Raw genomic sequence first — 27,354 nt, 5'->3', positions numbered from 1 at the left:
GCCCCGCCCAAGGCGCTAATTTAACTCAAATTGAAGAACTACCGGGCGCTGCTCCTACTTCCAGCTCCTGGCTCGAGCCTGCTTGGTCTTAACCTCAGAGACCGCGGAGCCCCAACGCCGGATCCCCGTCCCCGCTCGCCATGAGTCCCGCGCGGCGGAGCGCCCCAGTTGTGCTGCGCCTACTGGGCGGGCTGGCCCCGCCGCTGCTGCTGCTGCTCCTGCGTCCTCCGGCTGCGTCGGGTGAGTGGGGGTCGGGGACCCCCCAGGGACCCCCCACCCCACCCCACCCCTCAGGCTAAACCTTTAGGCAGTGTGGGAGGGGCAGGGCCCGTCTCTACAACAACCGGAAAGTCGGCGGACCAGGGTCGCTGAGGAATGTCGGCATCCCTAATTGTTCCCGTAATCCTCTACCTCTATCAGCGCTCCTACTGGCACGATCTCTGGGGACGGGAAGAGGCTCTCCGCTGCTAGCCGGCAGTTAGGAAGCTTGCTGTGCTGGACCGCAGCTGGCAGGGTTTTAGGAGTGAGGCGTGGAGGGTACAGGGAGCAAACACCCGGAAGCCAAAAGGTAGGGCTCGAATAGAGCGAATCCTCAGCATCTCCTTAAGGGTGGAAGGCCAAATAGTTGACCACTCTCACCTCTCAACAGGGTCCAGTCGTGTACAGACTTGGCGCTACAAGTTTGCGCTGTCATCTCCTCCAGGTGTAACGTTCCAAGGGGGCGTCTGTCTTTATTGTGTGCCTAGCAACAGTATGTATGTGAAAGTCTAAAGCACTATATATATATTATATATGTACATATGTGTATATATATATGTGTGTGTGTGTGTGTGTGTGTATATATATATATATATATATGTATGTATATATTAGATAACGAAGGGCAGGAATTTATTTTCGACTATTTTAGTTTTGAATTAATTGACACAGGAAGCCTAGCAAGTTCTCGGTGTGTCAGCTGAGCATTGGATGGGAATGTTATGTGGGCATAGAAAGCCATTGCTGCTTCCCTTATTCGTCTTGGGAAAGGAATGCTGCAATGAATTGAAAAGTTGTATTTCCTTCAGTTCTGTTTTTTCCTCCCTAGGTGACTGCAGCCTTCCCCCAGATGTACCTAATGCCCAACCAGCTTTGGGAGCTCTTACAAGTTTTCCCGAACAAAGCACAGTAACATACAAATGCAACAAAGGCTTTGTAAAAGTTCCTGGCAAGGCAGACTCAGTGGTCTGTCTGAATAATAAATGGTCAGAGCTTGCAGAATTTTGTAATCGTAAGTTTTTCATTTCATTTTAGAAAAGTTATGGGAATGGAATGTTTCTTAAGTTTAATTTTATCCCTGTTTGGAGTGACTGGTAATCGATAGTTTTCTAGCATTATTAATCGCCAGGGTATACCTGTTGGCACTCCACAATCTAGCTAATTGACGGCATTGCTTTCTGGAATAGGTCCTGCACTTCATTAACGGGTTTTTTTTCCCCCTTAACACTGTAACTCTTGAACTGAGTAATAGCAAAAATAAACAATAGGTACTGTTTAGGGAGTAAATTATATATAACTACATTTGGCAATTACCTTGAGACACATAACAGAGATCCTCTGTTTTCTTAAATTTCATTTTGTAAAGTAGGACTTACCCAATACAACTCTGTAGTGATATTTTTAAAAATTCTCAATTTTTATCTCAAAATCTATCATTATAGGCATAGCCCTAGATTAGCTTTGACATATACAAGTAAAGATAAAGGTAAGACTTGATTCCTGCCTTTGAACAACTTGGAGCAATGGAAGCTACAGTAAAGATAGAAACTGCCACAAGTATTTTTTGAAATCAGGTGTGAGATCACCTTTAACTTTTTATCTATCCATGATACAAAGCAGGAGGTTGAAGTACATAAGTCTTTGCACATGTATCATGTTTTAGAGTTTATAACTCCTCTGCATATAGTACTTCATCTAATCCTTCCGACAACTCCCTGAGGTTAGTTAGGGACTTATCCACATTTTACAGTTGAGAAAGCAGCCCCCAGTTAAACAACTTCCTTGAGATCAGGAGCTCCCTTATGCAGGAGAGCCAGGGTGGAAACTTGAGTCTTTTGACTATAAATCCAGTGCCCCTTCCACTATACCGTGCCACTATAAATTCACATTTGCCTGGATGTTTACAGTTTGTAAATACTTTTAGGTCCACCATTGGCTCATCTGATCCTTGTCCCCATAGGTTGTTCTGAGGATTAAATGAGTTTATATGTGTAAAACATTTAGAAGCACTCAATAAATATTAGCTATTATTGTTAACTATTATCGTTGTCCAGGACACTAGCCCAGGGATCTGGAAATACCAGTTATCATCTACCCCTGTGCTACATGGGGCAGGATAAGGGAACTGGCATTGAGTCAGTTCCAGAACTATGCCAGGCAACTTAAATGAGTTATATTTTCTAAATTGTGGGCATAGTGACTTCTATGTACCAAATCTACTTCACAGGCCTCTAGTAACTAGGAAATGAAAATTTATACGTGAATACGCTTGATACACTGTCAATGCCATAGTGACATTAATATAAATACCAAATATGTACAAAGAAGTATAGAAAAAGGAGTGATATAGGACCAGATAATTAAACATAGGTTATAAAATAAAGTGATATTAATTTTTTTGTTGTTGCTTTTGTTAATACTTTTAGGTAGCTGTGATGTTCCAACCAGGCTACTTTTTGCATCTCTCAAAAAGTCTTATACCAAACAGAATTATTTCCCAGAAGGTTCCACTGTAGAATATGATTGCCGTTTGGGCTACATGAGGGACCATTCTCTCTCAGGAAAACTAACTTGCCTTCAGAATTTTACGTGGTCCAAACCTGATGAATTTTGTAAAAGTGAGTATAATTTTTAAAGAGTATTCTTAATCATATGGTGTTTGGGGAAAATAGTGTTTCTTCCTTCACTCATAGTGGAACTCTATGTGTACATGTTATTATTTAGAATGATTCTTAAATGAACCATTGGAACCATTTTATTTTAAATTAGGGAAACTAAATACCTGTGAGCTAGAAATATTACTTTACTCACTGATTTCTCATTTAATTAGTTTAAGGTTACCTAAAATCAAATAGTGTATAGTCTAACTATGTTGCTTTCTTGAAACTGATAAAATGAAGGTACGATTTAAGTAGTCTAAGGATAAGTAATATCAATGGTTCAGATGATGAATTTGCATAGATGTGCCTGATAATTTAATTTAAAAAATCAATTTGTATTCTCTTCTAGAAAAATCATGTGCTAACCCTAGAGAAATAAAAAATGGTTATGTCAGTATAACACATGACCTATTATTTGGATCGCCCATCCATTTTTCATGTAATACAGGGTAAGTTTGGGTATATGAAACACTATATTTAACAAATGGAAAAACAAATTAGGATTTAAGATGGAAGCTTTTAGATTTGTAGCCAGTGTTTACAAGCTAGTAGCAATAAAACCACCCCTCTGTTCAAAGATCCTTTATCATGAACTCATCACAGTTAAATTTAGTAAAATGGGGCAAGAAAGGAAGATTTCTTATAATACCACCAAAATTCTCTCAATGGTTAGATTTCAGTACATATGTGATTCACTATAAAATTTTAAGTGTGATATGTATAGGAAAATACTTGTGATAAGTTGATGATCCTTGGAGAAATTAAATCCTTTCAGTGTTAAATATGAAACCATTCTTTACCTAAATAATGAATTTGCATTTGTTTTTTCTATATACGAACAATCTGTTATAAAATATCATGGGTTAAAAACAATTATTCCTAGTGTGAAAATATCATTCTGACCTAAGATCTTTTATAAGTTCTCTATGCAGGGAAAAGGAACTTACTCACTGAGTATTGTCAGTGTCTCAGGTGCTGCTAAAACCTTTATACTCATTCTCTCAGTTAATATCTGCAAATTGAATTATGATATTTTATTCTCTGTGTGTATCCCTGTTCTTTATAAAACTATCATTATCACTTGTCTCCTGTACTAAACATAGATGTTTGGATCACTAATATCATTAATATTAAATCTGGGGGTACTTTGAACCCTTTAAATAGAAGTACATTGTATTATTCTATGGTGTCTGTAGTGATCTTTTAGAACTCAGAAATATAAAATATTTAAGCATCTGTATCTTTTAAAAATGTTTTAAAACACTTTACTATTTTCTAACATGTGCCCTACCCAAATCAAAAATATTTTGCCTGTCTTATACTTTTTTTCTTTTTTTCGGTGAATATTTCTATTAAACTCTACTATGTAAGAGAAGCCTGGGGAGAGCTGCTGGGAGGCAGGCCTGGCAGCTGAGTCTTCTAGAGCAGAGACTCCTGGAAGCACATGGGTTTTCAGTTTCCTTCTGCTTGAGACGCTGCCTGGCAGCCCCAGGTTCCCAGGTTTTGTCCAGAATGAGTTTGTTCCTGCCACCTCCTCAGACAGAAATCTGGGTCTCTGGACCAGTCCTGAAATGAGGCCCCTGCGTGGATTTGGAACAGGTCCGCAACCTCCACTGAACTGATGGTCCATTTGCTTTGAAGTCACAGCTGGGTCTTTTCCTGCCACATTTTATTAGGAAGATAAAACTATGTACAGGACACATTGGTGTTGGGGGTGAGGGGCTCACTGGAATTTCTACAAGGAGGCCCACGGCTGGAAGAAGTTCTCTTGTCCACCTGGTGCCTGGAAAAGGGCCGGGTGCGGCCCAGTACTCAATTCCTTCTTGCTTGTCTTTGATGGCCACCCAGAATCGCTCTTCCAGCAGGGAGAGCTCACTAATGAGGTCTGTGATGGCATTGGTGAAGGCCTCCTGGGGGCTGTAGTCCCTCTGCATGCGGATGATGATCTTGTGTTCCAAGGTGGGGGGAGGGGTGTGCTTTGTAGCCAGCAAACAGCCCCTGTGGGTCCATCAGCAGCTGCGATTTAATGATGTTTCCTAGTGTGGTCTGCCTTGTTGACGGTGAACAAACAGGCATTGGGTACCTTGGTGTCCTTGTTAATGGTGATCTTCTTTTTGCCCTCAAAGAGCGAGAAGGACTCGAAGGTGGGAGGGGCGTTCATCCTAGCGTCGCAGCCGCCTCCAAAGCCGCCCTTTTTTATTCTTTAATGTCACCCTTTTAGATATAATTTTTTCTTTTCCTTTAAACTGCCACATGGACTTTTATCAACTATTGTTTTGTCTCTATCTACTGGTGTCATAAATATTTTAAGATGATAATCTGGAGAATTTAAGGGAAGTCAAATATATGTGAATGGAACTTAATTTTTTTTCTTCCCTTATTGTTTTAGGTACAAATTAGTTGGTGCAACTTCTAGTTACTGTTCTCTTGCGGGAAATACTGTGGAGTGGAGTGATCCGTTTCCAGAATGCCAAGGTAAGACTGAAAAATTCTAAGCACTCAGGTGTGGGACTGAATAATTAATAATAAATTGCTTCCCGCTCTTTAAGAATAACCCACAGTATGTATCTGTAGTACCCTCACCTTCCAATGTGTGTGTGTTTTATGTAATTTAAAGATCTCTATTAGTAATGCTTCTTAATTTATTAACTGTGCGGATAAAGGATTAAAAACAAACTAAGGTTTATATTGTTCTTGGTCATCTTACCATTCCTTCTAAGAATCAAGTAAAATAGGTATGTTTTTTTTCCCCCATAATTTTTAATTTTATGGATTAAAATGCTATTGATCAGAGGGTCTGTATGACTTGATCCTGTATGCCAAAATAAGTGACAAAAGAAAGCATTTAACCCAGATCTCTTGATTTCAAACCCATAAGTCTTCTAACGCCTAGTGTTACCTATGTGTTCCTTTAAGGATTATTAACTGAGGTAGTTATGTAGAAGTGTTTTAAAGTGTGGTATATTATTTTATCATTAGAGAAATAACCTTACATAATAAAGAAGAAGTATGGTTTCTGTACTTGAAAATCTTATCTTCTCAAGGGGGGAATAGGACACAGAGATAATTTCCTAAATGGATATATCAAGTTAAATGTATGTGCATTAGAGACATATGTCTCCTGAAAATTGAGAGGAATAAATATATGTAATATTCTAAAAAGTTGGCTTTATTTCTCTCATTGTCATTAAAATTATTGCTAAGTGCAAGTTTTGGGGGTTTTTAGGAGCAGGAGACTAGAGCAGATGCAGTGTAATTTATCAAGCATTTACTGACTGACACTCTATGGTAGGGAATGTGTGGGGTCAACTGATATGAAGACAAATAAAATGAAGCCTTGCCAACCAGGAGTTTACTCCAGCCACACCCATGTGGCGCCCTGCCCTCCCATAGCTACTATTTCTCCCTTTTTCTCATTATTATTTTCAAATATCCATCACTACTACCCACCATCACCTTTCCTATTTCCACCATCCATTAAGGGATGCTGTAAATGATACTGAACCACATATGGAAAGCAAGCAGGGGCTGGACCATATCTTTTTCTAACACAGGCAACAACTTGTCACAAAGCCTGAACAAGTGGTTTCCCAATTGAGGCCAATATCTTTACAAGCAGTTGCTGTCATGAGTGTCACAAATGTGGACAGCAAGCACGTATTCCAGCATAGTAGAGCTTTTGCACTGCAAACCTACTCTCTTTTCGTGCTTGCCCATGGCTAGGCCAGGTCCTACTCTCTGTCTGGTATCTTCAACTCTGTGGTGAACATCCTGATGTTCATATTTTCCTCTTTGATTCTTTTATCTGTCTCTGCAACTCAGCAAGCACTGACATCTGAACCCTGCAGGAAAGAGCCCTTTGTCCTCAGCAACCCCAGTGTCTTCAATTATCCCTATTAAAGCCCTACTTCTCCTAGGGTTGATTTTCCACATAACTTTTCTGTTTTGACAGTACCAAAAACATCAAGTGGAAAGTATAAATTCTTAAGCAATGAGCTGTTTTACCGCAAGAATGCAGCCCTGGCCTCTATCAACACATGAGACAGCATTGATGTCCATGTATGGATGTGGATATGGAGGTGTGGATATACAGAACGAATGAACAATGGACATATTCAAAAATTATCCTTGGTTATAAATCAATCAAGAGTGATAGTTGTTTACCTCTGAACAAAGCCTCAGTATCAGAAAGATCTGTTTTCCTCTCTCTCTGCCAATATTTTCTTTTTCAAAAATAATTTTAGTAGACTGCTAGTACACGCTAGCCTGGAATCAATCCCTGCTAGATAATATCTGTCGTCCCGGGCCCCTCTCTTTATCTTTTCACTTCTAATCACTAAATCATTTTCCTTTACTCCTTAATCTATTTCTCAAACCTGTCTTTTTTTTTTTTTTTTTTTGCGGTACGCAGGCCTCTCACTTTTGTGGCCTCTCCCATTGTGGAGCACAGGCCTCCGGACGCGCAGGCTCAGTGGCCATGGCTCACAGGCCCAGCCGCTCCGTGGCATGTGGGATCTTCCCAGACCGGGGCACGAACCCGTGTCCCCTGCATTGGCAGGCAGACTCTCAACCACTGCGCCACCAGGGAAGCCCTCAAACTTGTCTTTTATCTTCCACCTATAACACTTTTAATATAGTTTATTATCCCTTGTCTGGACTATTGCGATAAGGGTCACCCCTAACATTTTCAGGGTCCAGGACAAGGGTATAAATGGAAGTCGCTTGGCCTAAGACACAGACTTTCTCAAGTCAGCGCCCCCTTCTTGCACTGTGAGGGGTCTCTGATGTGTGTAAATGGATCGCTCGGCCTACACACCCAAGTCACGTCCCCTGTAACCCTTATCCCTACTCCATTGAACTTTGACCTAAAGGTGAACACATCCACAGTATAGACCATCCTCAAGAATATGGACCAGGCGAAGACTTGAAGGGGGTGTTGGCACAGGGAGTTCTGGCTGCCAGTTCCTGGAGCATGATTTAGAATGGGGTGGGACAGGAGCTCTCATTGAACATACCCCCTCAGCCCTGCAGATTCCCCATCTAGTAGAGAGAGGCACAGCCAGAGGAGGGCCAGAGCATGGACTTTTAAGCTGTGGGAGCTAAGGCAGGAGTCCCATTTGCTCGAGTTCACAAGTGATACTGATTGCAGTGGCCTCCAGCCTCCATTCTTACACTCCATTAATGTTTCATCTATACTCTACCTAGTGATCCATCTAAGACACGAATGTGACTTGTCTCTTTCCTTCTTAAAGCTTATTAGTGTCTCCTCATTGTGTACAAAGTCTAAACTCCTCCATACAGTGTTCAAGGCTAGACATGATCTACCTGCTTCTCCATGCTTATGTCTTGCCCTCATCCTTTGCAAACTTCTGTAGTTGTCCAGATACCTCAGACTTCTTCATGCCCTCCCATCATTCCTTGTGACACTGCCTCTGCCTGGAATGTCCTTCAGCCCGTTTTTTGCTTAGTTTTTTTTTTTTTTTCTCTTAAGGGTCTGCTCTTGTAGTTCTCCTAGAAGCTTTCCCTGACCCCCCAGGCTGGTTAACTGTCCCTCTTCTCTCTTTCCACACCACTGTGCATGCTTTTGTGATAATCCTCACCATTTCGTATTGAAATGATCTCTTTGAATGTCTTTTTCCACTGTATTTTAAGACAGAGGAACTGTATCTTATTCCGTTTTTCGCTTCTATTTATAGAACAATGCCCGGTATGTATTAGGTGCTCAGAAAATGTTGGAACTGAACTGATGGTAATATGTGTTGTCATCGCCCACCCAGCCCAGTGTAAATCAGATTAACTTGTTCTTGTTCCTTGCTTTGATCAATGGCCTAAAAGTAATTCGTAAATTGCTAGTATTCTCTGGGTACTTAAGAGTATTTGTGTAATATAATTTGATGTTCACATGTGATCACATTGCTTTCCTGCTTAAAAAAAAAAAAAAAGAGAGAAAGAAAGAAAGAAAAACAACTTCATGGCTCCAGAGAACGTGGAACCATTGAATTTTTTATCAGGGCAACTGCGAGGGAGAGGCTTCTTTTTATAATATAACAAGCAATACTCTGCTTGTATTTGTCTTACAAATTCAGCTGCTCAGTCAGATTTACTTTAAATAAAAGGCCAAGAGTTAACACATGCTTAAAAAATTTTATCCTGAAAGTCAAAGTCTAATCCTGACATTTAAAATCTTTTGCTCTATCCAAAATTCCTGTTTCCCAAACTTGCCACTTAACATTCCCAACTCCTTTCATTTGGCATCTTTTCTCCTTGGAATGAAAAGCAGAGCCCTCTTCTCTGCTCTAAGAAGAAGGGTACATCTTAGGTTTAAACTCAAGTCCATTTACTCCCTAAATGGAAATCTCTGCCCTGCTTCATCTCACTTCTGAGATGAAATGCTTAATTTAGAAGAATACGTTTTTTTCTGTAAATAAAATCTTTAACAAATTTTAGTCTTACTTGTTTATAAAAATACTTTGCCAGTTTAATTAATTTAAAATATGTTGGAATTTTTTTAAAGAAATTTTATGTCCAGAACCACCAGAAATTGACCATGGAATGATTGAAAAGAAACAAAACAGTTACGCATATAGACAATCTGTAACATATAAGTGTATTAAAGGCTTCGCCCTGCATGGAGAGAGCTCTATCAATTGTACTGTAAGAGATGACCAAGGAGAGTGGAGTGGCCCCCCACCTGAATGCAAAGGTAATCAGTTTGCAGAGTTATATTTCTGATTTATTCTTGCCTTTAGGTCTATATATGGGCATCTGAGAATCTATGAACTCCCTGAGAAATGAATGTAAAATGTTGTACATATGCGTATTTGCATTTTTCTGGGTGATACAGTTTTTCATCAGAATCTACAAGGGGTCTATGACTTCCAAAAAGGACGAACCACTGATGTGGAGAACATATGGTAACATATAAATAAATAAATACACACATGACCTTTATGAATATACACACACACACACACACATACACACACACACACGTACACATACACATTATATGTCTCATGTTTTTAGTGAATTAGCTTAAATTTGCTGTTTCTTACCATGTTACTTTCAGTAAGTCAATATAGATATCTGTTTATACAAAGAGTGTATAAAGTGGTTTATTTTATTTAATTGGGAGAGAATCTTAGATTGAACTAAGGGATCTAGATGATGATTATATATGTTGTGACAACGAAGAGAAACTCTTGCCTACCTGTTGACTTCATTGAATTATATTATATTTGTTTTCTGCCTCCAGAATTTCTCTCTTATTGAGAATGCTCTCTTCTTCATCTTTCTAGACCTCTTCTTCCCTCAGTGCTTTTTGATACTCAGGCTGTACTCTCAGAATCTTTAGAACTGCTTTTTAAGTATATTTTTGAAGAGATATTTAGAAGATCAATGAAGCTGGATTATAACATTGCACAGGACCAGGAGGTGGCATTTATTTAAGCAGTGTCATATTTGAATGCCAATATAATTCAAGCAAATACTACTTTTATAGTTATACTTGAATTCTATTAGATACTATTCTATTAGATTCTATTAAATTAGATTCTATTAAATTAGATTCTATTAAATACTATTGCTTGTTAATAATAGTTTTTTCATATAAATGGTATACATAAATATAGTGAGGTAATATTAAAACCATGTCGATGATTGTATAAAATGAGAAGTAAAAGTCTCCTCTAATCTTACTCTCAGAAGTAGCCACTGTTCACGAATTTTTGTGTTTTATTCTAGAAAATAAATATACATATACATATTTCTTTTTTTAAATCATATTCATTGTATGGATATAGTATTTATTTAACCAGTCTCCTATTGAAGGGAATTTAGTTTTTGTTCTAGTTTTTAAAAAAATTATTTTACAAAAGGTGCTACAGTAAGTGTTATTGTATATCTGTTCATTGTACATGTGTGCAAATACATTTTTTACAATAAATTCCTTGCAGTATAATTACTGTGTCAAAGGTATATGCATCTAAACTTTTGAAACATTAACAATATTGTTTCCAAAGAAATTGTACCAATTTACTGTCTCACCAATATTGTATTTTTGTTCTCTGTACCATTAATGAAAATGGTTATTAAGATATGGAGATGTGATAGTATAAGTGGTGAAAATTTCATTTAATTGTTGAATTCATTTAATTGTGAGTAAATTTTGATATTTTAAAATTTAGCCATTTGATCCACTTCATATTTACTTTCCCCTGTTTTATTAAATCATCAGTTATTTAGAGCTTACAACTCTATGGCAATGCCCAAGGAAGTCATGGCAGGCCAGTGCTCCCATGACAATGACTGCAAAACTGGGTAGATTTTTTTTTTTTAATCATATTTTAAAGGCATAGGTTGTTCCCTCAGGGGAACAACTAGGGCTGAATGAGCTAAAATTCCTGGGGGTAGGGAGTGAAGGCAAACCATTCTGAGGCCCATCTGGGCTGAGGATCCATCTTGACACAGATAAAAGACCATTGCCAGGAAAGAGAGACTCTAGCAAAGCTTTCAATAGTTGTGGTAAGCTAGGATAATGCACTGGAAATTGGAAGTCCTCAAATGCTGACCCAGTTTTTCCCAAGAGCCATTTGCTGATTTCTGGGAGTGCAGGTGAGACTGGGGAGCTAGACCCCAAGCTTCCAAAGTACAAAATGAGATCTCCCTGAACCTTATGGTATTTGGACAACAAACCCATCACAGGAAGAGGCTTGTATCAAGCATACAGCCAGTGTCCTCCTTACGACATTTAAGCTCATTTTGAAGCTGTGTGGGCAAGGAGGCTATGTTGCTGGACTGGGACACTGCTGAAGGACAGACTTGGCTCTCCTGCAGTCTCTCAGGGCTGAGGAAACAAAGATCCACCAGGCTGTCAAATCAAAAACCCAGAAGGTCCACTTCCAAGGAGCAGAGACAAGAGCAGAAGTAGACTGAGTCTTACAGAATCAGTCCCTCATAGGCTGAGTCCCTCATAGGCTGAGGATGTGATCACTTCAAACCAATCTGCCTATCAGAAAAGGAGACCCTCCCTTTGGTGGATCATATCATCTGAATTGTATGGCATATAATAAAAAATTATTAGATATGGAAAGAAGCAAGAAATTATAACCAAATTAGGAGAAATGAAAATGAAATAAAAAAGATCTGGATAATTGAGTCAGCAGACAAGGACTTTAAAATAAGTGTTTAATATATTTAAGATACTAACAGAAAAGATAAATAGAGAACTTCAACAGAGAATTGAAATCTATAAAAATGGTGTAAAATAAACATTCTGCAATGGGAAAATATAATATCTAAAGTTAAGGGCACAATAGATAGGTTTAACAGTGATTTGGATGTAGCAGGAGACAGTATTGGGAACTGGAAGAAAGGTTAATTAAAACTGAAGAACAAAGAAAAATGAATGTAAAATATAGATCAAATTTAAGAGACATTTGAGACATGTTAAACTCTTCTAACATATGATAAAAAAGAGGGGAGAGAGAGAGAGAGCGAGGGAAGCAGAAGAAATACTCTAAGAGATAATGACTGAGAATTTTCCCAAACTGATGAAATACATCAACCAAAAGATTCCAAAAGCTCTCAAGACTCTAAGCAGAATAAAACCAAAACCACTTCCAGGCACCTCATAGCAAAACTTTGGCAACTTAAAGCAATGATAAAAGCACTAAGACACATTGTTTTCAATTCTCATTTTACAAATGAGAAAACAAGCTTAGAGAAGTTGACAACAGTCTCTAGTATGTGGTCAAACAGGCTTAGGCACTGCTCAGTACTGCCTTATGATGGAGACTGCATAAGCAACCCAAAATCAAACAGGCACGGAAGGCCTAAAATTTTAATGTTAGATTTGTGACTCTCAGAATAGGACCTTCACATAATTTGCACTTGAGATATTTATTATCTCACCTAAAATCCAAAGAGGAACTAACCTAACCTATGTAAAGTTGGTAACCAACACAAGAGGGGAAAAAGGGAGTTATTTTATTCTAATTGAATTTATTGCTTTAAAAAAGAAGTGAAACAAAACAAGTTCCCAAGGTCACTAACATGTCCTGAAAGCTTTGGAAAAAGTAACTATGTTGTGATTATCTTTGTTGGTTCAAGGTTGCATCCTGCTGTTCTTTGGTCTTGGCATGAGGTAAAGAAGACAATTTATGAGAAAAACTATCTTTATTTGGGGTGTGTCACTGAATGAGATCACTGCCAACTCTGACTTTGGTTTCCTTTTTCACATAGAAAACAGTTTTAAGAACCTCAACACTACTTGGGTGTAAATTCACTTTAGTTGCCTAAAGGTATAATTTATTTCAAAGCAAAGACAATATAACATTTTAGTTCTTTGGGAAATACATGAGAATACTTGGTTTCCTAAAAATCATATTTAGTTGTTTGTGAGGAAAGAGAAGAGTCATACAGAAAACAATTGGTTCCTAAATTTTAACTTGGACAACATTATTTAGCTAATTTTTTAAATAACATTTTTCCTCCACAGAAACCTTTCAAATTGACAAAGTCACACCAGCAGTTCAGAAACCCACCAGAGTACATGTTCCATCAACTCCTCAGAAATCCACCACAGTGAATGCTCCAGCTACAAAGGTCCCACCAACTCCTCAGAAATCCACCACTGTAAATGTTCCAGCTACAGAAGCCCCACCAACTCCTCAGAAACCCACCACTGTAAAGGTTTCAGATACAGAAGCCCCACCAACTCCTCAGAAACCCACCACTGTAAATGTTCCAGCTACAGAAGTCTCATCAGCTCCTCAGAAACCTTCCACAGCAAATGATTCAGCCACAACAGCCCCAAATTCCCCCATATCAAACACTGTCTCTACAGCAGCTCAGAATCCCATCATGGCAAATGCTTCTGCATCACAGGCCACACCAACAACCCAAAGATTCACCACGGCAAAATCTTCACTTACACAGAATCTTAGAGCAACACAAAAGTCCACTGCTGTACATACCCCAGTGATCAAGAGTCTCCATGCAACACAAAGATTGACCTCTGCTCATGTTACAGCAACAAGGAGTCCAGCTGGTCACAGGGCAACCACACGTTTTCATGCAACAAGCACACCTAAAGGAGGAGGAAGCTCTACTTCAGGTCAGTTGACTACTCTGTTCAGGTTTCCAAGTATGGATTTTAGGTGCTATGGTGGAAATTTCAAATTGATTGGGATTATAAAATTAAATAGTCTCTGGTTTATTGTAGCAGAGTGTCTTCATACTGATGTTCTGACTTTCTTCAGAGGCAGACTTGGATTGTGCTAGGGCACACCTTTAAGAAAGAAACATTTTGCAGTAATATAGAAAAATGTTGTGGCTCCATAAAAGCAATGCTAAATTAAGGTCAGTGAAGAAATTCTGTTTTTGATGTTAGCTTTAGGGAGTCACTGAATTCCTCAAGACCCCTCAAAGATTCAAATATGGATAATCCTTAAGGTTTATTTCTGGGTCTGATTCATTGACAGAGACCCATCCTTCAAGCATGCTAACGGAACTCTCCAGATTCCCTAGAGTTGCTAATTTGGTAAAGCACCTTAATAGTATCTTCTAAGTAATTAAAAACAGAGTTCTTTGAAATAGTTCATATTAACTCTTTAAATGACAGTTTTCATGAAAGCAGAGTAAAATATGCTGTAGATTTCAGAAAAACCTGTTGAGTGAATGAAACCCCTCTTACTAATTAATGCTGTTTCAGACCACCCAGATGTCTTCTTGTTTTACAACTTGCTTAATGTATAGCTATATTAATAGACATTCTTGTTCTCTAATAGAGATATGTGTTTTTTGTTTGTTTGTTTGTTTAGTTTTTTTGGAAAATCTCAATAGGACTGAGCCAAGAGATAATTTTTAAAATTATTTTCATTTTTCATTGACGTCAACACACAGAAAACTGTGTGAAATATACATATAAGGCTTAATAACTTTTCTAAAGCAAATATTGGTATAACCACCACATATTTCAAGAAATAGAGCATCAGCAGCCCCTCACTTTCCAGATGCCCTGTTGATTCTGAACTCTATTCTCTGACTTCTCCAACCAGTGAGACTGTGGCTTTCTGCTCCCTGCACCAAGTGGCCTAGGGATTTCCCCCTGCAGCATCCATGCAAATCTCACTCCCTGCAGCTTAACCCCTGCCTGAGCTCTTCAGCTTTGATTAGTTTCTGTCTGACTTAGTTTGCTCTTCCATGCCTTCAAATCATTGTTATTGTTGTTTTTAAAATATTTTGTCCAGATTTTGTAATTGCCATGATCAAGTTCTTTTGGCCATTACCCAGAATCTTTAAGAACTTAAAACATTACAGGTATTATTGTTGAAATTTCCTTCGTATGTTTCTTTATTCCTTTAGGTAAAAGGCCAAATACCCACAAATACACAAACTCTCACTCCATTTAGTTCCCCTTTTTAAAAGGGGAACTTCAATTCCTGCCTTCTTAAAAAAAATTTTATTGAAGTATAGTTGATTTACAATGTTGTGTTAATTTCTTCTGTACAGCAAAGTGACTCAGTTTTATATATATATATGTATATATATGTATATGTATATATACATATACATATGTATGTTTTCTCATATTCTTTTCCATTATGGTTTGTCACAGAACCTGCCCGCTTTTGATCACTCTTCAGTGGCATCAGATAGTTGTGTTTTTTAGAATCGTGTTTTATACATTATGACCATACTTTCATAATGATTTCATACATTTAATAATGGTTATCTTGAGGCCTATTTTGCCATTACCTGAATATTTTTAGGAACTTAAACATTACAGATCTTACTGTTAAAGTTTCCTTGCACATTTCCCTGCTCCCATTTCTCTTGCTCTAAGGCAATCACTGCAAGCTTCCTCTCTGTTTTTATTCTTATGCTACATGTATGTCACCATAAGTAGTATATATTATTGTTTTTTAAAAAAATTTATTTTATATTGGAGTATAGTTGATTTACAGTGTTGTGTTAGTTTCAGGTGTACAGCAAAGTGATTCAGTTATATATATACATATATCTGTTCTTTTTCAGATTCTTTTCCCATATAGGTTATTATAGAGTACTGAGTAGAGTTCCCTGTGCTATACAGTAGGTCCTTGTTGATTATCTATTTTATATATAGTAGTGTGTAAATGTTAATCCCAACTTCCTAACTTATCCCTGCCCCCAACCTTTCCCCTTCGGTAACCATAAATTTTATGTTCTAAGTCTGTGAGTTTGTTTCTGTTTTGTAAATAAGTTCATTTGTATCATTTTTTTAGATTCCACATACAAGTGATATCATGCAATAGTTCTCTTTCTCTGTCTGATTTACTTCACTCAGTATGACAATCTCTAGGTCCATCCATATTGCTGCAAATTGCATTATTTCATTCTTTTTATGGCTGAGTAATATTCCATTATATATATGCACCACATCTTCTTTATCCATCCATCTTTTGATGGACATTTAGGTTGCTTGCATGTCTTGGCTGCAAATAGTGCTGCAGTGAACATTGGGGTGCATGTATCTTTTCGAATTAGAGTTTTCATCTTTTCTGGATCTATACCCAGGATTGCTGGATCATATGGTAACTCTGTTTTAGTTTTTTAAGGAACCTCCATACTGTTCTCCATAGTGGCTGTACCAATTTACATTCCCACCAACAGTGTAGAAGGGTTCCCTTTTCTCCACACCCTCTCCAGCATTTATCATTTGTAGAATTTTTGATGATGGCCATTCTGACTGGTGTGAGGTAATACCTCATTGTGCAAGCTTCCTCTCTGTTTTTGTTCTTATGCTACATGTACATCACCATAAGTAGTACATATTATTGTTTTGTATATTTTTTATAATTTAAACAGTATGCCATATATTTCATTACCTAACTTGACTTTTTGCACTCAACATTGCTTTTGTGGCTTATGTTGATATATTTAGATTCAGTTTATTAATTTTAACACATATGTGGTTACTGACTTCTTAAAATTTTATGGCATCTCTGGGCCTAAAAGTTTTAGGTTGAATACATCCAATTTTTAATAGGGCAAGGCAAAGAGAAACAAGTTCCACCTTATATAAATTTGTTATAGAGCTAAATTTGTTGAAATATTTTTTTCTGCAAGAATACAAGATAGTTTAACAAATTTAACCTAAACCTAAGTCAATTATTGTGATAAACAAATATTTGGGATCAAATTTCTCTCATATACAATTAATTTACCTTTTAAATATTATTTACTATTTTTGCTCTTATTGAAAAAATAATAGTAGCTACTACTTACTGAGTGTGTTCCATAGTGTCATGTACCATGCACCTTCCATTTGTTAGTATTAATCCTTACAATAACCTTGACTTGCCATCAAGTCATACAACCAAATTTACATGGTGTTTGTTTCAGTATTCAATAACTCATTATCGTATTTTATGTTTATAGTGTTGACTCTGTTTAATAGAGATAGCACTGCTATATATGTTACTTGATTAAGTTAATAATGTATAATTGTTTTCATCAATTTATTTACAATTATTTCTTTTAGTTATGAAAATCTGAGTTACTTTTGAACTTTCAAGTACTGTTGTTGATAAATTTATATATTTGTGAAATTGCTAGCAAATCAATGACTTTAAAATATTTTTAGTTTTGTAATTCTTTCCTTTTTTTTTTACTTTAGTTGCTAGCATCATTGCATCGGGTAAGTGTGGCTCTCTGGCAGTTAACAGAACTTGTCCTCGCTTTCGGAAGTGTAATCTATGTTCCTGGAAAATTATATTGTCTTTTAAGTGTCTTAGGAATACTATTAAAACACAGTGTTTACGGATGCCAAAGAGAAAACAGGTAAATGCATTTTATCGATGTGTTTTGTACTACCATCAGGTGCTTGGTACGTTCCTAAGTATTCCCCACCATGTTCTTGTTCCAAGATAATTTTAGGACAACTTCAAATCATTTGGCCAATTGATCAAGTATTATTGTGTGCCTGTTGTCTCAATACATCTCATTCTAGTGGCTAAAGAACCACAAGAGGAGAGAGTTATCAATACAGTTTCTATCATCAAGTATTTTATAATTAATCATAAACTACTCCTTGACCATTTCTGGATGTCTGTCTTATCCCAAGTAAAAGAAAGAGTCTTACCTTTGGTTATATCCTCTTCATTTTCCCTTCCCTGTCAATAGTTTAAAGTTATCTTTAAAAAGTATTCTGTTTCTATAGGCATGAGGCCAAAAACATACCTGTGTTGCAGTTTCTTCTAGCATTTGGTCTAGTCCTTTTCTTGTTCGTAAATAAATTATTTGATGTTATGCATTAACAAGAAGATTAATAAACTCCTAAAGAAGATGGTAAAATAAATGTTTGTTAAGAAGCAATACAGCTAAATAGGCATATATTGATAAGTAATGTCTAATGGAAAATATTAAAAAATGAATTTTTTGATTTATGTGTTAATAAGCTGAAGTCTCCTATCTTATGCATGCGTGAATTAGCCAAGGGTCTATAAAACTGAAAGCAGGTACTTGTTTTATTATTTTCATTGTTATTTATTATAGTTTTTATATTTTAAATGAACCTCTTTTAAGCTAAAAGATTTATGTTGAAAGATTCCAACAGTTAGAATTCACTTTGTTCATTCTATATTTTAAATAAAAATAAATGTATTCTAAATGAAAATCTCATGATTTAATGATTTGATGACATTTTTAATAGATGAGCTTAAAAATTTAATAGGTGAGCTTTTTCTTACAAGCTCAGTGGCATTCAATGAAGGTTTGAGGTGCTTATTATTTTCTCTGAAATTCTTTAAGTGTATACTGTGTGCTTTCCCAGAAACCTTCCCTTAGGGTTAGTTTTAATTCCTACATGTGCTCAAAAATAAAGAGGAACTCCTTCCCTCTTCTATCAGACATATGACAATATTTTTCTTTAGGATCCTATACTTGTAAAATATAAACCTGGAAATTATTGATATTTTTACTTCTTAAATGTATTCTGTGAATGCGGTCACTTTTCTCATTTTAAAGATAAACTCTATAGCAAGGAAATTGCTTTTATTGATTACACTGCAGTGCACATGAATGATACAAATGATATTAGAACTTTGCAAGTATTTAATATTTTTCCTATTTAATTCTGCTAAGAAGTAGAGACTGACGACTCTTCCCAGAACTTTCTAATCTGCTATGTAAGTGAAGCCTGCATTTTGATTTTTAAAGCTATTCTCTGCTGGCTCTGTATCAGTGTTTTTCAAAAAAATTTTTTCATTATTACCCTCTCCCCCTCAAGGAGCTTTTAAGGCATTTTTTCTTAATCATCCCTATGAAATAGTAATACTACAGATGTAATATAAATCTATTTATGTACTGTATGCACATTTGTACTTTATACATAAAAAAGTGAGATTTTTTTTTCCCCTCTAGGGATGATACTAACCCCATTGAGAATACATGCTCTATATATTTGTGGGGTTTTTGTTTTTGTTTTTGTCAACAGTGTCATATAGAAGGAAGACTTGTGCTTTGGAGTCAGTCAGACCTTGGTTTCAATCCTCTTTTGGATTTTTTTTTTCCATTTAGTAATAATTCAACCCAAGTGATTTGCTTAATCTCTCTGACTCCCAATTTTCTCATTTATGAGATGGTGATAATGATTCCTATTTAAAGTCTTGGAAGCTTAATGAGATAACAGATGTGAAAACTACTAGCATAGTGCTAAAAATTGAATAAATCCTAGCTTTAAGAATTCATTTTTATTTTATCACTATTTTCCTAAGACGGATTTCTGATAATTTTATCATTCTCTCTGGCCACACCAAAGAATAAGAACAGTCCTTTATTAGAGCAATATTTGTGTGTTTGGTGTGTGACGAGGACTGTACTGAAATATGCCTATGTATTATTTCATTTACTTCTCACAACAATCCTATAATGTAGCTATGTTCCACTTTTTAGCTGAGAGAACTGTGGCTTTGCAAGATTCTTAACTTGCTCAAGGTCACACAGCTATTAGGCTCTTAAATAGACGCAGATGACTAGCTTCTTCAGCACTAATACTTGAAAGGATAGAAAAATTCTTCTCCTAGAGCTGCAGAACTCAAATTTGACAATTAAGATAGTCCTGATTCTTTACAAGTATTGCTTTTTTTCCCTCCATTGCTGAAATTCTATATTGTGACATTCATATATCCCTTGTGGGAATTAATAGGTCAGTTGGAGGAATATTAAAGAAAAAATTAGAGAATGCTCAGTGAAATATCTAAAATACTTTTTCTTTTAAATATCACATGCTTATTGACTTATATCTTTATGTTAAATAGAATTATAAGGAAGAACAAAACCTATTCATAGCTTTCTTAGTTTTTCATAGTATATAGACTGCATTTCCACTTTATGAGATGTATAAGTGAGACCTTTTGAAATGACTGGATGAATCCACATTTCTTCAGAAAAGGAGACAAGCCTCATTTGATAATACCAGATCTTGTAGTTAGGTTCTGACTTGGGTTGTTCGGGAATGGAGATGATACTCTATATATTAATGTAATACCCATCTAATACAAATTTTGTTTGAGTAATCTCAGGTATTTTTATTGAGAATATTGTGAACAGTTAAAATCATGCCCTGAACCAGGGGTTAGAAATAGGTTTTCTCTGGTGATAAACTGTTTGTCTTATTCATTTTCAGTCTCAGTGTTCTCATCTGTGAAAAGAATATCATGCAATGCAATTTAATAAATATTTACTGAACACTCTTTACTATTTACAAGTACCATGCCAATTATTGGAGATAATGAGATAATAGGTGACAAATTGCCTTGCAGTGTTTTAAGTACTAGGTAAATATAATTCTACATAATGGGGAACATTACTAAATTACTCCTTTTACATTTTCTAAAATTATGTAGTTTTCCTACCTATGATCTCTTCAATGAATAATTAAGAACATTGGAATCGTAATCATAGTTTCATTTATAATTTTATAGTTTCATGTAGCTCAAGTTGTGTCAATCTTAAATTAACACTGATTCACCTTTGGGTGAATGCTAAGATCATTGCCTTTATACTTTAAAGTTTCCTTTGTTTCTAATTTGCAAAATAATACTCTCATTAATTATTAATTATTGAGGAATCATTTATTTAGAATTATATTTCTCAATTTCTGTATTTTGCACTGGTTTTCTGTTAAAACATCAACCTCCACACACTTTCTTCCTGAATCACTTATATGTGCTGATCAGTGTTCTAAGAATATTCCTAAGTTATGTCATCCAGACATTCTGGATTGCTTTAAAATTTTCTATTTTCATTTATCATTCAAACTGAAAATGGGATCTTTCTGCATCATTTGAAAATGGTAGGATTAATGGGAAGTGGTGAAAGGAAAAGAAACCCCAAATTTTTGAGGAGCCATGATTTATTTTATGAGTACAGTCTTTTCAAACTAATGCTATGGTGCTAAGGGATCAATTAAAGAAATTGATTGGGTAAAATAGTATAAAACCTGTGGTGGAAACAGCTATTTTTAAAATTATGTATTGACATGGCCGTTCAGTTGTGCGACATCTGTAGTATTTTGCTGATTTGGAACCAGATACACTTGTTAGTCATATTACCTTCAGTTGCTTTTCTAGTGTCATCTATAATTTTCTTTGTAGTACAGATCAAAAGAGTAGAGTTCAAGGATTTGGAGGGTGGAGTGGGGAGGTAAAGGGAGACCCAAGGTGGTGAGGGGAAAGGGCAATGGGTGGTTTTAAGAAGAAAGTTTATGTGTAAAAGTCAAGGTATAAAAGTTTTTTGCTGTTATTCAACTTATTTAACCAATTATTTTCTGTTGCTCAACTCAAAATAGTGCATTGAATCTTGAAAGTAAATATTAGTTTTCCTAAAAGAAATTTTATCTGCAACAGACTAAACACTGAAAAGCGTTTCTATAGGCAAAGTATGTTTTACTCTCGGTGCTGAGATGATGATACCTTTCCTATGATGGGAAAATACCTACATCTCTGTTACCTTTATAAACTAAGTAAATGGCCTTCCCATTAACCACATATGGACGCGTCACCTTTCTGAGACTCAGTTTAATTATCTACAAAATGAGCGTGAACTCTAAGATGCCTTCTAGTGCTGAAATTATATAATACAGTCATCATATTTAAATCAGTGATCAAATCATTTAAAATTAAGCATGGTGGGGTTGAAACACTTTAGAATCCTCTCAAACCTGTCAAATTTTATTTGAGCATTGTGATAATTCATTCTAAATATTTCATCTTTCCTTGAAAGAAAACAGGATAAATAACATGCAGTATTTACTGTCAGAGTTGTGACATAAGCAAGCAAGCAAAATATAATTCATGTCTCCTATTTTTTAACTTGCCTCATAATTAATATTTTTGTCACTGTGAACTACTGTATATATAATTGTTCATGTTTCTATATTAACTGTCTTATCAAATTCTTTCCCCCTCAAGGATGTGTTGCTGGTACTCTAATAATTGGTACCATGATTCTAGTCAAAATTTTCTGGGGCAGTGGAAAATCAGGGTGAGCAGAAATTCTGATGATTTTTAAAAATTTATTCTTAGCTTCTTTCCAGTAAAACTTGACACTATGCCAGTAGATAATTTTCTTAGCTTAATTGCGTTTTTTGATATGCTGTCTCTTTATTCCTTTTGTCTATGATTACTATCCTGGATGAACAGACTCTGTGTCTTAAAACATTTTTAGATTTCTCAGTATATACGAGGACATTAAGTGATTTGAAAGCCGAAGTCTCATTGCAATCTATTAATCAACTCACCTTTTTCTCTACTCAGTACAATTTATGAGAGTATCTGTGTGTGCACAGAAGCAAAAAAATTTAGAAAGAGAAACTCTAACATATTGTTAAATTGCCTGTGACTAGGCCTATTAATAAATTGCATTTATTAACAGATGCCAGTCTAGCCAAAATCAGCCCAGTGGTTAAGAGGGCAGGCTCTGGAACCTGACTGCTTGGTTCCAATTCCGGGTCTACTATTTAAATGCCATGTGGCTGTGAGCAGCTTAACCTCTCTATGCCTCAATTTTCTCGTTTGTAAAAATGGGGGAAATATAGTACCTGCTTCATGGGATTGTAGTATCTATTTCATGGGATCAAATGAATTGCCATCTGTAAAGAGGTTAGAACCTTACTTGTCACATGGTAAGCACTCAGGTGATAAAACAACAACACACAGAAAAAAAGATCAGTATTTGAAACATCTGACCTGCATTGAATTTACATGTGTTAAGTATAAAGTCATGGTTGGCTCTGATGTATCCTGTAGACAGAGTATTATTTAAATTGACTGTCTTCTGTTTTGTAGATTTTGTTGTGCAGAAAACTAATTGTGGAGTTCATATAAACTTGAATTCTTTCTGAAGTGCCCTAATACCTATTTTTTCATTACTTAATTAAGAACAACTATATTTTAATGCTGTTACTAAATTGCCTATTTCAGTTCTTTGGATGATGTGAGGTATTAAGTTGGTACAGAAGTCTCAGCAAAACTACTCTGGAAAAAAGAATAAACCACCAATCTTCTCTACTTCCTTACATTTGGTCCAGTTCTCCTTTTGAATTGGAGCATTATTAATTTACTTCTAAAACCATTGCTCTGGGGCTTGGTAGATGAGGGGAGTGGAATGTGATAAGTTGTCTCTCTCTTGGCTGTCTCTTGGCTATCATTACTTTTTTAGGTACTTTGGTAAAATAATAGACCATCATATTTTTAATAGAATGAAAAGTGCTGAAATGTAGAAGGAAGGAATATTTGTTTTATATTTTATTGGGATTTTGCAGTAAACCTAATTCTTCTATTTCTGAATCAGAGGAAATTCATGCAAACCTCTAAGAAAGAATTTGCCTTTTTAAATGTGCACTTAAAAACACTCCACTTGCCTTATTTTGGAAGTATAAGATGTTGAGGGTAAGAGCTAACTTTATACATTCCTGGTTATTCTCTGAATTTCATACTGATTTAATTAAAATTTGATCTTAATGAGACAGGAGAAAGAGTTAATGCATGTGATGGTGTAATGTACCTTCACCTGGTGATCCTTTGTGTTTGCCTATCAAAGGATTTATTTGCATCTTTTAGAAGTGTTGGATATATATGATAAATTTTAGTTTATGAAAGGAATGTGATGGTAAGCAAATGCTGATACTGCTTTTTGAGTGAACTTAAACTTTTATAATTCAATCAGTATTTTCCTTCTCTACTATTCAGGTCTTACTACACACATGAGAACAACAAAGCATTTAATGTTGTTTCATGGTTTGTGACTGGTGATGCTACGAAAGTAAGACCTATTAATTTACAACAGGTATATGGTTCAATAAAATCAACTTCTGTATCTTGGAAAATGCCCATTAACACAATTAGCTTGATATCTATCTGTGACTATTAAAGGACAATAGAGGCTTAAACCTCTGTTATTGTCAGAATTGTTTTTCTTTGTTGAACGAGTGACTAACACAGTAAATCTTTCATTAATATGACGTGTCTTCAGTCTTTCACTCTTCAGCAGTATACTCATCATCTCATCCTGTGCTTTATACTCAGTTTATTGAAATGATTAGATGCTCACAATGCTACAAATATCTGGAAAAAACAAAAGGTTGATACATTAGGGCTTACAAATAGGAATGCCTTCATTGTGACTACTTGCATCATGAGATGATTGGCCCATATTGTGTTTGCTCCTCCGTCTTGCTTGGTGACTTTTAAAGTTTCCAGTGTTTAAGAAATATTAAATCTATTTTAACGTGTCTTTTCTAAGTCAAGTTTACAGATCTTATCTGTTTTATGTTGTTAGGCAAAATTATCACGCAAAACTAACTTAATATGTATGTACCTGTGAAACCTTCTAGGTGTCTTCTTTTGATTAAACTTTCTTCTGTTCCAGGGAGTTTTCACTGACTTTTAATCTGAAAGAATCTTAGTTGAATCCAGCTTGGCCACTTAATCTCAAGAAACTAAAAACTCAAGTGTCATGTTTTAGTTGGTATTGCTATAACTACAGAACTCTAAACTATGCTGGCTGAGGTTGTCCATACTATAACTTATGAATTTTGCACTTGTTTTGCACCCCAAATTAACCAACTAATTCTTTTCATGGTTTATCACATAGTAACTAAAAAAATAATGTTTATCACCAGTAAATAAAATTATTTTGATTTAAACTTTTTTTTTAACTTTCAGGACATATATGTATGACATTGACAGTTTTGCTTATGATGCTAGTAACTATTGGCTAACTGAGCCAAAGAAGAGTTGAGAAGAAAGTGCACATGAGTACACAGAATATTTCTAATTTTGTAGAACTTTCTGGTGGAGCGAACACAGTATATGTGGTAGTGTTCTTCGTTTTGCATGTTATCTTGTCTTTAAGATGCATAAGAATGTCCACGAAGCAAGGAAAAACGAATCTGTCCTGGAATCACATTCTCAGCACTCCTAAGACTCTTGAAAATAGAAGAACTCACAAGATTGAGAGTGATTACTTTTATAAAAGTGTGGGAAAGTGGAAAGATTTGTTGATACTTAGAATGTGAGCAAGAAGAAAAGGAAAAAAAGTGAATTTTTTTTCAACAAATGTGTAATGTTATTTTTACTTACAAAGGACACAACAAATTAAAAACATTAATTGGATATTGAAACCAAATAAACCACTCTCTTCTAAGAAAAATTGCCAAAGACTGATGAAAAATGTTTCCTTTTATTCCTAAAATAATCCTTCCTGACTAAAAGGCATTTTCATCTTTTCTTATTCCATTAAAATGAGTCTGAATCAGTTGGCAAAATTTTTTAAAGGAAAAACATGCCAATGACCCAAGAGTGTCGAGTTTCTTGGGTTATTTGGTGACAAAGGAGGAATACAGAATGAAGGAATAATCCTTCCTTTGTCATACAAGTACAGATAGTGAATTAGCTCCTTATTTGTCAGATAGATCAGCTATAATTTTGTTCTTAAGATAATGTAAAAAAAACCCAGCCCTGTGAAAGGGTGCAAGGTGTCTTTATTGACTTAATGTCTTTAAAGGTCTCCAGAGATATTATAATATTAATATAAGAAAAGATTCTGTATTTCTAAAGTGAGATGTTCATATTCAAATTGTAAGTCTTATTCTTTTGTAATATTAAGCTTAATCTATATTTATTTATATTTTACATGTATACCAAAAAAGTTCAAGAAGATACGTAAAGAAAAATTTGTTTTCCCTAAAAAGAAATAATTGATCACACTTTTGTCTCAGGTGGTATTTGACATTTATTTTCTTAAATGTAAATAATTTACTTATAAATAAAAGAGTCCCTTCCTGCCTTTCATAAGTAGTTTAGAATGCCGCCCTTTGGTTATCCTAGGGTGAATCATTTTCAGTTACTTTTAATGTATCACTTGTTATTGAATTACCTAACTGGCAATCACATCAATTTCCAGATTCTTAATATGTTCTTGTCATCTTGTCAATTACATGTTAAGTGTTGGAATAGACTAGAATATATACATAACTAAATTTAACAATAATTATTTTGTCATATTGCTTCATCTTCTTTGTTGTTAAAGTATTTTAAAATAAATTCCATTAGCATCATGGCATTTCACTATAAATACTTAAATATGTATTTCTAACAATAAAGACTTTTTTTTCCTACCTAACCACTATCATCACAACTAACAAGATTAATGGTAATTTCCTAATGGCTTCTAATTCTAGGAAATTCTTTTAACTTCCTTAAGAGTTCTGCAAATAGGCTCACATCCATCTATTAATTCATTCGTTTGTTAAATAGGAGGACCTACTCTGCTTACTCTGTGACAATCTGCTGCTTCCTGGGGTAGTAGCAAGGATAACACTGATTCAGTTACTCATAAAAATACATGATGGGCTTCTCTGGTGGTGCAGTGGTTGAGAGTCCGCCTGCTGATGCAGGGGACACGGGTTCGTGCCCCGGTCCCGCAAGATCCCACATGCCACGGAGCGGCTGGGCCCGTGAGCCATGGCCGCTGAGTCTGTGCGTCCGGAGCCTGTGCTCCACAACGCGAGAGGCCACAACAGTGAGAGGCCCGCGTACCGCAAAAAAAAAACCCCAAAAAACAACAAAAAAAAACACATGAGAGCCCACTATGTGCAGGTTATAGTGCTAGGTGGTGAAGCTACCAAATGACTACCACAGAGTATCTACTCACACGTTGCTTATAAGACTAAAACGATAACACCTATTGAGAGAAAGAATGTAGAGTTATAAGTGTTACACTTGTACAGAATATACGGAGTGCCTAAGTTGTCTTTGCTAAGTGGATGAGTGGTGGGCTGAGAGCCATTCAGGACAGGATGAAAATTAAGAAAGGACAAGTAGGTGAGATTCACATGGCAGGATTGGGGACTGAAAATAGTGCAGCAACCTCAAAGTAGGAAAGGCTT

The 27,354-nt window shown here is 35.9% G+C and overlaps 1 protein-coding gene and 1 pseudogene across 6 annotated transcripts; one reads left to right on the top strand and one right to left on the bottom strand.

Moving 5' to 3' along the window:
- CD55 (CD55 molecule (Cromer blood group)) lies at window positions 1–25,624 on the top strand. Of its 6 annotated transcripts, XM_067729128.1 has the most exons (11): window positions 1–240; window positions 1,088–1,270; window positions 2,685–2,876; window positions 3,268–3,367; window positions 5,308–5,393; window positions 9,433–9,621; window positions 13,417–14,034; window positions 17,581–17,601; window positions 22,376–22,448; window positions 24,155–24,251; window positions 25,130–25,624. In XM_067729128.1, exons 1-11 carry the CDS (start codon window positions 141–143, stop codon window positions 25,142–25,144), a joined length of 1,674 nt encoding a protein of 557 aa, XP_067585229.1. In that variant the 5' UTR covers window positions 1–140; the 3' UTR covers window positions 25,145–25,624. The 6 variants fall into 6 exon arrangements, with proteins under 6 accessions (XP_067585229.1, XP_067585233.1, XP_067585231.1 ...); XM_067729132.1 differs by lacking the exon at window positions 22,376–22,448; XM_067729130.1 differs by lacking the exon at window positions 24,155–24,251.
- Window positions 4,454–5,104, bottom strand: LOC137219139 (DNA-directed RNA polymerase II subunit RPB11-a pseudogene; annotated as a pseudogene).
- Window positions 25,625–27,354: the final 1,730 nt, after the last annotated feature.

This window comes from Pseudorca crassidens, chromosome 2, assembly GCF_039906515.1.
Source record: "Pseudorca crassidens isolate mPseCra1 chromosome 2, mPseCra1.hap1, whole genome shotgun sequence".
NCBI lineage: Eukaryota > Metazoa > Chordata > Mammalia > Artiodactyla > Delphinidae > Pseudorca > Pseudorca crassidens.
This window is presented reverse-complemented; position numbering and strand designations above follow the sequence as displayed.

What these genes read in the sequence shown, in the direction of transcription:
- CD55 (XM_067729127.1), top strand. Translation starts at nt 141, where the DNA reads ATGAGTCCCGCGCGGCGGAGCGCCCCAGTTGTGCTGCGCCTACTGGGC. An exon ending in GCGTCCTCCGGCTGCGTCGG is followed by an intron (nt 241 to 1,087) that starts GTGAGTGGGGGT and finishes TTTCCTCCCTAG; the next exon opens with GTGACTGCAGCCTTCCCCCA. An exon ending in ACCTGATGAATTTTGTAAAA is followed by an intron (nt 2,877 to 3,267) that starts GTGAGTATAATT and finishes ATTCTCTTCTAG; the next exon opens with AAAAATCATGTGCTAACCCT.